Raw genomic sequence first — 14,827 nt, forward strand, 5'->3', positions numbered from 1 at the left:
GCAGCAGGTGAAGAGGGGAAAGCTTACAGATGGTGTGCGTGCATTTATATGTGTGTGTGTTGTGTGTGTGTTCATCTTTGTATTTTAATTCCTATGAGGAACAAACATTAAAAAGATCCACCATTCCTTACATCTGCAGTGGTTAGGTTAAAGTTCAGTAATTGGTTGAATATTAGGGTGATTAGTCTTGGTTTAGATTGTGGTTAGAGAGTTGGAGATGCAGTCGGTGTATCATCGGGTCAGCTCACCTAAATTACTTTGCAAAAAAAACATCATTTCATCACTCTCAGCGATATCTAGCCATGCAGAGACATTTTTATGCACTGAGGTTCTGACATACCCACCCACCCTCTGAGATTTCTGCTGCCAGTTGAATACAATAGAAGTGAATAGATTTTTTTTTAGGTATTCACAGCCTTTGAAAATGACATTTAAATGTAACAGTGTCATCTCTGTTCCAGACAGTGTCCCAGTTACTATAGACCATCTGAAAAGCATACTGTGAAGAGCTTTCATTGGAACTACTTTTTACTGGACAGAAAAGGTCCCTATATGAAAACTGTGGGCAGAAGGTTTTGTCCATCATCCTTAGATTTTCACAGGTCAAATCAAGTGCTTGTCAGATTATGTAAGTGTCTGAAACCAATTTACAGTAGTGTAATCAGGCAGAGCCACTTCTTACATTTTTTTAACCTTTCAAAAATCAGACAATCACACCCACTATATGCAGTGATTGGCTAAGACACAAAAATCTGGGATGCAGCCATAAGGAGGTTATGATGGCAGGCTTTTCCCCCGCCTTTGAGTTTGGTCATTATGATAGGTACTAAGACTTTTACCTTAAGATGCAGTGCAATGAAACATCTTTGAAGCATATAATGTTCTTAGTAAGTCCACTGTGTAGCTGCGGAGCATAGCCGCAGAAATCCCAGAGACAAATAAAACCAAATGGTATCTAGAGGTAAGTGAGAACATGTTTTTTTGAGTCTAGATTTTTCAGCAAATATGACCACCCACTAGTCGTTTTGTAGATGAACAAGCAGGAAATGTAATTTCTTTCTCAGCTGCGTTAGCTCGCACCTCATCATGGATCATCAAGGTTTGTCAGCACAGGTGGCTGCAGCAGTGACAGCAGTCCAACATATAAAAAAAATATTTATTCAAAAAGTTCTTTTCACACTTCAACACTCTGCTAATGAAAAAGAAATTAATTTGTCCAAGGCTGTTCCTGGTTGATTTTACAGTTATATCTTAATAAAGACATGTTCATCTTGAATTTATGCCTTTATACCTGCTGTCACTGTGTTCATACAAAATGACAATATAATATAATGGAAAGGTTCAAGAGCTGGCAGGATCTCGCAAGCAAAAACAGACTTGAGAGTATGTCATTTGTGTGTGTGTCAGGGTTATTTTAATGTGAAATTCTTCTTCTCACCCTGGGCATCAGTCTCACCTGCGGCACCGTAACAAGTCAATCATCCTGTGCTGTTATTGGACTGTAATGCTGTTCTGCAGCCGCACACTTGACATGTTCATTAGGTAAACCAATTCATTTACAACGCAGTGCTATTGGATTGTCCTTGCCTCGACATTCATTTCCCAACGCATTGGCATTTGATGCATTGCCAGCGCCAATTAACTTTGATAACTCAGCCCCAGTTTAATATACTGCCACTGAATTGGCTTGACAGGAGTGCAGTGATAAGCTCTTTCGGAGCTTTTTGAGTGGTGATAGCTGGATTATTGGTCAGAGTCAGGGAGGGACGAGTAGAACTTTCCTGCATGAACCCCCACCCCCCCACTCCGGTCATTAAACTGTTTGGTTTGTTTTTGTTGGCAGACACGCACACACAGAGGCACATACACTGATTACAGCTATGTCCTTGTTGGCTTTAATGATTTGAAAAACTCATTTCCGTTTTACATTATTGTGGAATTTGATGACCATGTTCCATTTTAAAATACATGTTTTCAAAGGGAGAAATTTATCTTTCGTTGCAGCTGGAATGTGCGAACTGTTTTGCGTGGCTTTTTGAAAAATGTGCAAGTTGTAAATACTGTTGTGACAAAATTGTTTCTGATAAACAACCAAGCCAGTGAAAGAAGTGAATTGCTGCTTCCAGCTGATGTGTTGGTTTTTCTGTCTCTCGGCAGGCTGCCAGGAGCCGGGCTGCTCTCTCCAGTCCCTCTCATCAACCGATTGATCCCTTGATCCATCACTCAACGCCAGTTCCTGACATGGGGGCCACGGGTGGGACAAAGATCTTGCTCCTGGTGTTTTTGGTTGGATGGGAGAAGTCGCTGGGTCTCAACTGGAACCCAGTCCCACGCAAGACTGTTCGATACCAGGGTGAGTGAGCAGTGTAATACCAGCTGATAGAAGAGTTTGACCTCAGGGGTCACTGAAACTTTCCAGAGAAAGCAAGACTTAAAGAAGTCCTAACAGTAGCAGCTCCTTAAAGTCAAAATGAAAAACACAGTTTCAAAGTTTTAATCCTGTGAAATCAGTTATCTCTTGTCACATGCTCAATATGGGTCAAGAAAAATCATGTATTTATCCAGTCAAATGTGATTTGGGGCAACTGCTCAACCCTACCCATCATATGAAACCACACTTGACCGTTAGGTTGGGTTGCTAGCACCGTTTTTGCCATGTGATATCCTCATAGACACCTCCTGGGATATTTCTTTGCACCTTTGCTTGCTCAAGTTATGTGATTCTTGAAGCTTGGTGATAGAATGACACCTCCACGGCTGGCTGGTGAACACACCAGCCAGCCGTGGAGCGCTCACACCTCACTGAGCATCTCTCTGTTTTCTCCATGCTGGATCGTGCCTGGGTTTGCTACCTCTCACTTACAAGCTTGTTAGCTTGGTTGCGAATAGTTCGCCCAGTTTATGTAGAAGATGAATTATACCATCAATTTCTATCAGAGTAGCTGTCTCAAACTATTCCTTTTTTTTTTTTTTTTTTGGAGCAGTTTATACGTCGGCAGAGGGACAGTAAATTAAAGTACATGATGAACACTCCTTCACTGTAGACTCTCTGTTGTCTCAAAGATCAGTGCCATCAAGATGCCTGGCTACTGCTCAACATGCAAATTATTCATGTCAGAGTTCACCAAAATTGAACTGGCCATGTATTTGATTTCCGTCCTGTGACTAAATCCACTGAGGCCAGACCATAAGACGGATTTTATGAACTGACAGCTGTTGGTAGAATCCTCCAAGTTGGCCCTGAAGTGATTTCTCTGCTCAGATGTCTCATACAAAACTGATTATTGCAGAAATGTATTCCATTACAACAATCAGGGAGGCTTTTCCATTATATGAGAGGTGGATGATTTCTGATTTTGTTAAGACGCTGACATCGACCCCTCAGTAAAACAATACGTCAGTCTAATCCTAGTGCTCAACTGTATTTGCACTCTTTATCTCAGCCCTCCTCTGCAGCCAGGCCCAGTTTTCTTCACTGAACAATGCCAATTGTTGCAAGCTGAGAAATAGTCTTTTTTTAATCCTTCAAAGGGGAAGTGCTGCATTCTCTCTCTTGGGGATTAGGGAAATACCATAAAGAGAGGTAAAAAAATATGGGAAACAGCTATATTTTCTCACCTCTCTGTGCCACCTATTCCACCTTTCATCCTATATCTATCTCTCCTTTCCCTTCTCCTCCTCCTCTTTCTTCTTGCCTTTCATCCTTCCCTCCCCCTTTTGCTTTGTGTGCCACAGCTCATCGTATGAACCCAAAATGCTCTTATGGCGTTTTCACAAAGAGCTCCGATTTCAGCCGCTCTCGAGGAGAAAGGCGCTCCGTGGCGGTGGCGGTGGAGTGTGGGGATATTTCAAAAGCTGCTTTCTCATGCTGCTATCTCACACCCCCCTTCCCCTTCCCCCTTTTTTTCCACACGGCCCTCCTCCCCTCTCTCATCCCTCCATGCTACAGTCACTCTCTGGTGTTGTGGTGGGATGTGAGCACAGAGGATGGGGGGGGTGAAACAATCGATAGGGCTTCAATACTTTCTGGTGAAATGTTCCCGTGTGACAAAGCAAAGCCACTGTTGGCAGAGAGCGGCCCAGATCTCTGCTGCACTTTAGCCAGAACACACTTTGGGCAAAGACACAGCAGACAGGGCAAACAGGGACAGCTCGAACACATGGTCTTATATGGCAGGAGCGAAAAGACATTCGCTACCAAAAAGTGTCTCACTTTCATTACCTTTCTGAATAACCGAATAAATCTGCCTGTAGAGACAAGATAACACTATTAATTCAGCTTCACTTTTTTGTCATGATGGTCTTCCAAATAGAAGCCTCTTCATGAATTGTGGGAAAAGGCAGATCACGTCACTCCTGTCATACTTGATTCGAGTGTGCCACTCAAGTGCAGAAAGATTCTTGATGCAAATTGATTTGCATTGGGAACAAGTGGGATTATCTTACCCGTTGACAGATTTCTCCACTTGGTTAAAGAAAAATGAGATTTTCAGGCTCAATACTGGGTTAAATGACTTATATGGATGGGCTCTTGCTACAGTGCTGAGGAGGAGATAGGAGAGACGAAATGGAAAAACAAAGCTGCAGAAAGAGGGAGGGAGAGATTGAAGGGGAGAAATGAGAAGAGAGAGAGGAGATATATAATGGAAAGAAAGCAAGAGAGAGCGAGCGAGAAAGAAAGAGACAGGTAGAGAGCCACAGAGAAAGAATGGGAGAGAGAGGCCAGTCACTAACTGCCTTAAAAGGACAGAAAGTAGCTTCAGAGAAAGGAAGGGTCAAATAAAAGGAAAGGAAAACACACGCACATACACGCACACACACACACACACACACACACACACATACACACACACTCTGCAGGACATTCACCCTGTGTTTCATTTTGCATGGAGACGTCTGGACACACAGCATATTAACGTATGTGTGCATGTGTGTGTGAGATGCTGTTCGCAGGCCGTGTGCAAGACAAGAAGAAAGGCAATGAAAAACCAAAGTGAGAGAATATGTGGGGGCAGAGAGGGGGCGTGTGTGTTCATACCTATTTGTGTAGAGACTGTGTGTGTGTATGTAGCTGTGTGTCTGTCTATCTAATCCCCTTTTGTTTATATGTGTGTGTGAGTGTGTACTGCTTAGGCTGGCAGTCTGAGGGATTTGGAGCTCTGGGCAGTGCAGGAGGGGTGTGTGTGTGTGTGTGTGTGTGTGTGTGTGTGTGTGTGTGTGTGTGTGTGTGTGTGTGTGTGTGTGTGTGTGTGTGTGTGTGTGTGTGTGTGTGTGAGTTGGGTTATGTATATGTGTATATTATGGTGGGGCAGAGATGGTTAAAGAGATAATCCCCCCCACACACACACACATACCCCATCGCCACCACCCTTGCCAGGCAATTACATGAGGCTTACATGAGGTTGCAGAAGAAGAAACACAAACGTCCTCCATGTGTGTGTGCGTGTGTTTGTGTGTCTTTCCCCTCAGTATCCATTCACCTCTTGGTCTTCTTTTATTTTTGAAAGTCACATGCTGACATTTTGGATTTCAGGCTGTTGTTATTCCTCACCAGCCGCTCGTCACATTTATGGAGGGAAAAAAATCATTGTTGGCTCTTAATGAGACATTTATGTCCACACATTATGTACGGCCCTCGCAGAGCAGCTAATGACTGCTGTAAATTTACATACTTTTCTTTTCTAATCACTGACACAATGCATGTATCTTCATTTCTTTTCACTTTTATGTGCTTTATATTTCACATTTATGTTCATATTGTATAAATTCCTCATTCATCATTTTATTTTATTTTTTTGCTTAAGGTCTTCTCATCCGTACAATTTTGCTTAACGTTAAAGGAAAAGGCTGATGTTGCTCACTTGTGTTCTTATTTGTGTTGCTCTCTGACTATCCTATCCTGTCCCAATCCCATTTTTTTCTAAATCAGATGGCCACTAGTAGTTTTTAGCAAATGTCACACAAAGAGGACTAAATGGTGCATTTTGGGGGGGACAACTTTGAGCTGCAGATTAATACACATTTGGGGTATTCACTGCACCTGCACACTGCTTGTGGGTTTAATTAAATATCAATTGAAATACCCGTGTTCACTCTGATGAAGGAACATGTTATCCAATAGTTTTTGCACAACAGTGGAAGTCTGCAGTACAGAAAAATAACTTGCATCTGGCTGTACTGCCACAACAGGCAGTGCTTGCTGGGAGCTCCAGAAGTGGGATAAAAGTCATTGTTTTGCATGTCAGAAGTCCTTGGCTTTAGCTCTGAATCCTGTCAAGTCTCAAATTACAAGTTTCGCACACTGTTGCTCCATTAAGTGCAATTTAACAGGACATCCACAGATGTTTTCATCGCGGTCTTCTTTTGATCCAGCACCTGTTGGTGCGCCCTGCAAATCCATCTTTCCCTCCTGCTTGTGCCCCGTGATTGGCTGCTATTGGTTGATTTGTTCTTTTGTCAGGAAAACGAAGGCTTTTTAGAACATATATTTTAATCTTTGGGTTCGAGTTTTCTCAAGTCAAAAGATTAAAGTCCAGGTGAAGTCAAGTGTCACTGATATTAAAGTTTCTGCCGTGAATGTAGATTTATATAAAACATGTATGTGATGTTAGCATAACAGTGGCCAGTGTGAGTGGTGAGTAGTGCCAGTGCCACCAGTCCAGAATAGTCTTAGACGTCAGCACACTGACAGCTATATCCAGCTATGCTAATATTAGCTACCAGAAGCTAGTGGTTAGCCCAAGTAAGGTTGTATCTGTAAAGCCTTCACCGTGTTTTGAATCGAGCCTGGACAAGTTGAGTCTAACCTTGAACAAAACTCGCTTCCGACTCATCTAACCCCAGTCTGCGCCTCTGGAACGGTCAAGTAATTGTTGCTTCTTTTCATAAGATTTCTTGACAAGAAACATCTCGTTTTAAACTTAACACTGAAAGAGGAAGGGATTTCATATGCTCTTGCTCACTTGTTTTGTGTTTTCCACCTTTGCCTCTTTCTTTCTGTCTGTCGACCTGCCCTGGCCACAGCTGATTGGAGCGTCCATTATGTAGTTTTAAGCTTTCTTCGTGTCCTTAACCTCCACTGGCCACAGAAAATACACACACACACACACACACACACACACACACACTTTCATACACACAACTACACTCCTTAGTCCAGCCCAGTGACAGAGGCCAGTAAGCCAAAACTATGACAAAATGCAGCAGCTGTGGTTAAACAAAGAAATGAGGAGAGAAAGAATGTGAGAAAGAAAAGAAAGAAGGAGGTAAAGAGGGAGGGGGAAACAGCCCTTAGAAACTTGATATTTGGTTTGAAAATCTAGCCTGCTTTGATGCAGCAAATGAGCCCCGCATCTTTAAAGAAAAGCCAAAGCAAATGTATGCCTCTTGATTTAGAAAAAGAAAGACAGATTGAGAGATGCAGGCAGAAAAAAAAGCAGAGAGCGGGGCAGAGTGGAAAAGGGCTGGGCCTCTGACCTCCAGAAACCTCTCTGCCTCCCTCTCAACCTTTCTCTTTTTTTCCCCTTCCTTCTGTGTCTCTGCCGTATCTCCCCAAACCCTCCAATTACAGTAATGAGTGGTTGAGAGCACGGCAGCGGAGGAGGCAGAGAGAGGCTGTGCGTGACTGGGAGGATAGATGGAGGAGAAGGAGGGAAGGAGGGAGGGATGGAGGAAGGAGATTCATCACTGCTTTTTATCTGCTATGAGTGTCACTCATCCCCTGACCCTGCGCTGATTGGTCAGTGAAGATTAACAGCCGGGACCAGATGTCAGGACCTGGAGTGCTCTCTGTTGTCGTACAGACTTTGTGAGAGCTGATGTGTGGGCAAGTGGATTAAAATGAAAATGTCACAGGCTGCTCTTATCCAAAGCACCTTCTTGTTGTAGCAGTGTCACAGCTGAGCTGGTGCGCTGGTTTACCACCGCTGACAGTACATTCAAACCACTGCCATCCATTGTCCTTATCCTTAAAACCATTGATTCATTGCATAAATCATAGTGTATGAGTGCTGCAGAAGATCGACAAGAAAATAGTCATTTTGAAAGTCAAGTAATTGTTGAAATCCTTTCACATTTGCTGGTTCTTGCATCTCAAATGTCAGGATTCACTGATTTTCCTTAGATTTACTGGAGTGTAAATAGAATATATTTAGGATTTTAGAGTTTGTGATGGCCATTTTTATGCCTTTTGCAATGGCATTTTATGAAGCAAATGATTTGATCATTTGATTTAGCTCTCAAATTTAAATAAGAAGTGCCAGTTGTCAAACTGACAGCCTTGAAATTTACATGATCATGTACATGCAGCAAATGGGGACAATAATTAATTTGAGAGTGTTAATTACCATTACATAAGAAAAAACAGTCAGTCATGTGTACAAATTACCAAATATATCCCTGATTCTCCTGCACAGACCCTTTATGGAGTAGCTTTCTGAATGAGCTAAACCACATGTTGTACCTCACATCGCTGTGTTTAGCTCCACAGACTGAACGGGAAATGGGTCTTTTTTACTCAGAGTTTCTGCCAGACTTCCATTCGAGGATGTGTGAGGCTGTTTCATCATTATTAAACTGGGTTTGAGTGTAGTCCTCCTCAGTCTGTGGCTTTTCACTTCAGCAAGATTTCCCGGCCTTGTGAATCACCAAATACTTGTAATTTCTGCCATGTAAATCATTCAGTGAGTCAAATTCCAAAACTATAGCAGTGCCGTGCTGCACCCATTGAGCTCCACAGGCTCCCCTCTATCTCTCTTTTTGTGTGTCTGTGTGTGTCATCACCACAGCGTCGCACAAAAAGGCCTAACTCTACCCAGCTGGAGCTCGCTGCTGTACCAGTCAGACATGTGAACCATGACGCTGAAATGGAAAAACCTCACTTGTGGCATCAACCAGCTCTTGATTTGTTCTGCTTGTTGTGGATTGCAATGGCGACCCCCCACTGATCTCGACTGTTACAGCCCCCCCAACTAAGCTTTCATCTGCTGCCTTCACCCCCCCGAAAACCATCCCCCCACTGGGCTCACTTGTTCCGTTGTTGTGTTAATCCACTTTTACCACTTCCTCTCCTCCCACTCTCCCATCCCTTCATCTCCTCGTCCAATTCTGCTGAATTCAATCACTCTATTGCCATGACTGTTCATCAGAACAATAATGGTAAAGCTGTGTTGGATATACAAATGCTCCATAGCTCACAAACAAGGGTTTAGACATTTAAGTGATGCAGAGGCAAGTAATTATTCGGCTTAAAAACATGTGCTTTTATTATTTATTCATCAATGGGCTTGCTTTTATTATTCTTTTTTTCAGGTTAATTCAGTCACAAGTGAATTAAGTATAATAATAATAGACTTAATAATCTGTCAAATCTCTTACTTTCCAATAGCATTTAATCTGTAAGAAGGTAGATTCAGTCAACAGTTGATATTTTTTGCAGATCTGGCTGGTAAACGCATGGGCGTCTTTCCCTCTCTATCTCCATGCTCTCATTCTGTCGTACACCTGACTCTCCTGTGAACTTGTCGTCTGTTCAGCAGACAAAGCTTGAGCATCCACGTGGGAGTGTGTGCTCCTTTGTGTGCGCTGTGTTGTTTTTTTTTCCTCAAAGAGGGTACCTGCTCAGATGAAGGTCTGACGAGGCTCTGTGCGCACGCTCGGGTATATCTGCCTGTTTGTGTGGGCGCTGCGCAATGTCTCTCCTCCTCTGTCTGCCTGTCTCTGTCTCTCACTTGGTGTTTGTCGCTGCTTCAAAGCTCTCCCCAAAATAGGCCTTTAATCATAGTTTGGTGTGTGAGTGGCTCGGCGGTTAGAAGCTATAAGCAGAGGCTGCATGTATTTATAGCAGACAGGCAGAGGGAGGCTGGAGCTCTGCTGGAAGGCTGATGGAGGCAGATTACAGAGGCGAAGCCCGGATCGAGACCTTTCCAGCCGGCCGTGAAGCAACAGGCGCTCCCCCCCCGTCCCCTTTTCCTCCACCCTGCATGGGAGTTCTGTTTGGTCTGGCTCGGTTTGGCTTGGCTTGAGTTGGGCTGGGCTGGATGATGAGGCGGTGGCATGACCCTAAGATACCCTACAATGAAGTGTGCACATGCAGACATGAACACATGCAAGCACAGAGACAAGCACAGTATATATATACTATACATACATGCTGCTAGTGGAGTGGCATTAATTAATGCCATTATAAAGCAAACAGCTTCCAGCACTAACAGAAAATCTTTTCATTACTCGCTTTGCAGTAGGTTGCCATTCTGGTGTTGGTCCAGTGTTGCATATTTGAACCAATTAAGCACATTTGTATATAAGTACATTACTGTCGAAAACTTTCTGAGGAATCCCATTCTGTCACTGCTGGTCTTCAAACAGCCTTTGGTTTCTGTTCGTGTTGTGTGCCATGAGCTCATCCCGCACAGCCTGATCAATCACAGTGAACATTTTTGTCCTTCTTGCTCAATTTCAAAAAGCAAAGCATATTCAATACATGAGAGATGGCTGCTGAGCTGCTGCATTTTATGACAAGAAGTGAACAAATCCACATTGTGCTTTTCAGAAAGACTATTGTTGTGTTCAAGTTTGGTACATTGCATCATCTGTCGATGACATTTTGTCTGAAGCTGGATTAGTGCTGCATGATACTGCAGTCACGCGCAGAGAATGAGTGAAACTTCTCCCTTGTGGTGCACTCGAGGACACTCCGACATCCAACACTCAAACATTTAGTCTGCCAGGCATCAGATGCACAACACATACAAGTAGAAACTAGAAAATCAATAAGAGATGGCTAATGTGAAAGGCTAATGTGAAATTGGTAGTTTAAGGCAGTAGCTACCCACTCTCAAGTCTCAGCTGTTGCAGTTTACTGTAACCAAAGAGGAAGTTATTCCAAATAGTCGTGTTTGCAACTCTGTAATGACCACATGTCTTTGACCGTGCTGGGAAGTAGCAAATTACATTTACTCAAGTAGTGTACTTCAGTGCAATTTCAAGGTGCTTTACTCAAGTACTTCCATTTCATGCTACTTTATACTTCAACACCACCGCATTTCAAAGATAAATATTTTACATTTTACTCCAATACATTTATGCATCTGCTAGCCATAATTACTATTTGAAGATTGAGATTATACATGCAAATGTGGTGAGTTTAAAGACATCATATGAGGCACTGTTAGAATACACTATCCAACAGTAGGAGTTAGCTTAACCTGCCAGGTCAGTAAAAAGCTGCCTACACACCATCACTAATAATAATACAATACAATATCATTATGAGAACTTTAGCTTTTGATACTGAAAGGACATTTTGCTCTTCTTTACTTTTACTTCGACAAACTCGGAAACGGAGGACTTTACTTTAAACAGAGTATTTTCACACTGTGGTGTTGCTTCTTCAGCTGAAAGCAGAAGTTTGATATTTTGGGAAATACACTTAATCGCTTTCTTGCACAGAGTTAGATGAGAAGATTGGTACCACTCTCAGGTCTCATGTGCACTAAATATGAAGCTACAGCCAGCAGCAGGTTAAATTAGCAAGCATGTTTCATGTCTCTGCAAGTTGAAATGAAATGAATATAATGACTGCATGAAAGCAAGGAAATCAATCTAAAAACATATGGCATGCTTTGTAAATTGTTAGCTGTAAGCATAGGTTTTAGTTACGGAGCTATAACAGGCAAATGTGCAGCTCTCATATGGCTCCTTAAAAAGCTCATATATTCATGCTATATTTATCAGTTTGGTGTCAGTTTCCACGATGCTGTATTTTGCTCCAAAATTAGACCAAAAAGCTGGTGAACCCATTCTTTCTTGATGTTTTCTTTATTTAAATGTATATTTTTTAACGATATATAATCCACCCACACATACACATCCAAATGCCTGTCATACCCTGTTTGTCTATTTTCGTTAGCCTGTTTTATCAGCGGCAAAAACACACACACATGCACACGCACACATACACACACACACAGCCAGTGAAGAGGTCGTGCAGTGCAGTGATCTCTGATCACCTCTGTTTCCAGTGGTACTGACCTCGGTCAGGCCCTCTGAGTTGTTTATCTTTTGTATTCTCTCTTCCTACTCAGGCTGTCTATTTTTTCCCCTTCTGTTTGTATTTCTCCCGTCATCTGTTTGACTCATTATGCCCCCCCCCACCTCTGCCCTCCATTTTTTATTTGCACTCTTTTATTTATATTCTCTCTTTTCTTCTGCTGTCTGCAAACCGTTGTCTCTGAGCATCAAAGGCCTTATAATTTAACCCACACACACGATTTAAACACATGCACACTCACCGGGTCCTTCAAATGATGGAAAAGACTCAAAACTATTCTAGTTTAAAGCTTGAAACAGTTTTCACACACAGTACACAGCTTCTTTGAGTATACAGTGGCCTTATACATGCAGCATAAGTGTAGTTGTACAGCATGTTTCCATTATTGGAGTTTGTACATTCTTGTTGTTTCTTTCCCTTTTCTGCTCAATCATTATCAGAACAAAATGTTCCATATTTTTTCTCCACAGCTAAAAGCATAAAAAAAAAAAGCCAGATTTTTCTTCTACCTCTACTGATGCTTAAGCATAAATTTGAACTCACACACTGGCTTCTGAAAACACACACACTGAACAACAGGTGAGTGTCTGTTACAGAGACACATGAGCATCACACACAGCAGGTAGCCTCAGGGCTGCCACAGTGTGGTCTCAGATGGTAAGTGCATCTGCCCATATCGCCTCTTAATGACAGAGCCGCTGATCACTTCAAACGAGCCACTCAAAGCAAAAACTTTCCCTCTGTTGGTGGAGAGATGTTCAACTCACTGAGCAGGTACCCTGGAGAACCGTTCAGGACTGAGTGTGTGTGTGAGTGCGTGTGCACGCCAGTGTGTTTGCGTTTTTCAGCTCACACACAAACATGTGTCTGTTCACGAGTTCAGGCGTGCACTGAATTGCGTGTATAGCCACCACATTCCTCAACTCAACCCAAGAGTGAGCTTGTGTGTGTGTGTGTGTGTAACTTAGTAGAAGTGTGTCAGCTCTGGAGATTTTTTTTTGCCTGGCTGTGTGGAACACAGCAGATGTGCTCTGTTCTCCCCTGAGGATGCTGCCTCTCTCTCTCTCTCTCTCTCTCTCTCTCTCTCTCTCTCTCTCTCTCTCTCTCTCTCTCTCTCTCTCTCTCTCTCCCTCTCTCTCTCTCTCCCTCTTCACTCACTCTCATCAAGCTCCCTCATCCGTACATACCCTCCAATGTTTATACACCGGTGCTCTTCAGATAATAAGCTGACTTCAGTACTTATCCCCTTCCTTCCTTTAGTTACTTATTCCCACCTCTCTTCTATCTCGCTCCTTCCATCCCTCTGTACCTCTGACAACATGTCGCCTCTCAGGCTTTTTTAACTTATGACTGACTGTGGCTGTCTGTAACGTTTGCTGTGTGTTTATGTGTTTAACACAGAAGCGTAGGCAGAAGGGAGTAAGTGGAGGGTTTCCAGTGATGGTCAAAATGCTTCTAGACTTTAGTCTGGAGTCAGCAGTTAAAACTTACATCATTGGGTATCCTTATGCTTGAAAATAGTTCAAATTTAAAGTGGATAAATGGATTGCCCTCATTGCAAAAGTCTGAGTCAGGGGTCTGACCAAAGGGCCTCCTGAACATGTGCCTCCTCTCCATTATTCTGAGACTTTCAAGGCTTTCCATTCATATTTAAAAAACCAAGCTTGTTTTTCTTTATTATGGCATCACCTTTGGTGTAAAATGGTCGATGCGTTTGATGTGATTGCGCTCAGTTGAAAGCAGTGTTGGGTTTCTTCATGTGCAGCCAGTTTAGAAAGGGATCACTTTGAATTTGAAGCAACAAAAACAAAATCTTCCAGGAACTAAAACAGAGCTTAACGTGAAAAACAATTCAATGACATCAAGGGCATCGTAACACTAAAATAATCACACCATCAAGCTTTCAGTAACAAGCCTCACTTTTCTAACCTTTTTGTTAAACGCCCACACAGATACACATAAACGCATTCATCCAGTACAGCCTGCTCCATGTATATAAGTCTATTTAGTCCCAACTAGGCCACAGCGTCACAAGAGCAGTTAGTCACACCATAAATCACACCAGTTCCTGCTGTTCCCTTCCTGGATTTCAGCTGCTATTTTCAGTCAGGAAAACAGCGAAAGAAGTGAAAATACTCATGCTGTAGAAAACAAAAAAAGGAGAAACATTCAATTTATGAGATAGCATTAAGTGCAGCGCGGGCTGTCGTCGCCTCGCGTTTTGCACGCATTCTATCAGCCCAGATAAAATGAGAGAGAGGGGGGAGAGGGAGAACAAGGTGACACTACAAGCAACATGAGTGTGGATAATGAAAACTAAACACCATCCTTTCTCTCGTTCCTCCTGTCTCTGTCTTGCCTTTTCATCTGCTCTGCACCACTAGTTTGTCTGTATGCTAGTCAGGGGATTTGAACGGTGCATGCGTGCATGCTTGTGTGTGAGAGAGCGAACGAGAAAAAAAAACAGTGGGTGCATCTCTTTTAAATTTTGATGAAAAAAGTCAGCTCTGGTTGTTCAGCAAACGCTGCAGATGGGACCGTGGAGAGAACATTTTGTGATTTTCTCCTAATCTTTTAGAGATTGTTTGCATCGTTGTGTGTGCACCAAAATGAGAAACAACCCAAAAATGTGGGCAATCCTTTAACAAATCAGACAGTCCTGAGATAAAGCACATCGATCCAGCTATTTGATCAATAACAGGCTTTACAAGGAGGCTAATATTCCATTAATACTCTAAGTGACAGCCTAATCAGAGGCAAAGGTCCTCATTGAGGCCT

The 14,827-nt window shown here is 42.7% G+C and overlaps 1 protein-coding gene across 2 annotated transcripts in view; it reads left to right on the forward strand.

The window, feature by feature from the left end:
* sema4c (sema domain, immunoglobulin domain (Ig), transmembrane domain (TM) and short cytoplasmic domain, (semaphorin) 4C) overlaps positions 1-14,827 on the forward strand; it is an 86,674-nt gene that overhangs the window by 42,611 nt on the left and 29,236 nt on the right. For both annotated transcript variants that reach the window (XM_070964296.1, XM_070964297.1), the window contains one exon: positions 2,158-2,353. In XM_070964296.1, the coding sequence (XP_070820397.1) occupies positions 2,242-2,353 (112 nt within the window). In that variant the 5' untranslated portion in view covers positions 2,158-2,241. The remainder of the gene's footprint in view (positions 1-2,157; positions 2,354-14,827) is intronic.

The sequence above is a fragment of the Chaetodon trifascialis genome, chromosome 6, assembly GCF_039877785.1.
Source record: "Chaetodon trifascialis isolate fChaTrf1 chromosome 6, fChaTrf1.hap1, whole genome shotgun sequence".
NCBI classification, from domain to species: Eukaryota; Metazoa; Chordata; class Actinopteri; order Chaetodontiformes; family Chaetodontidae; genus Chaetodon; species Chaetodon trifascialis.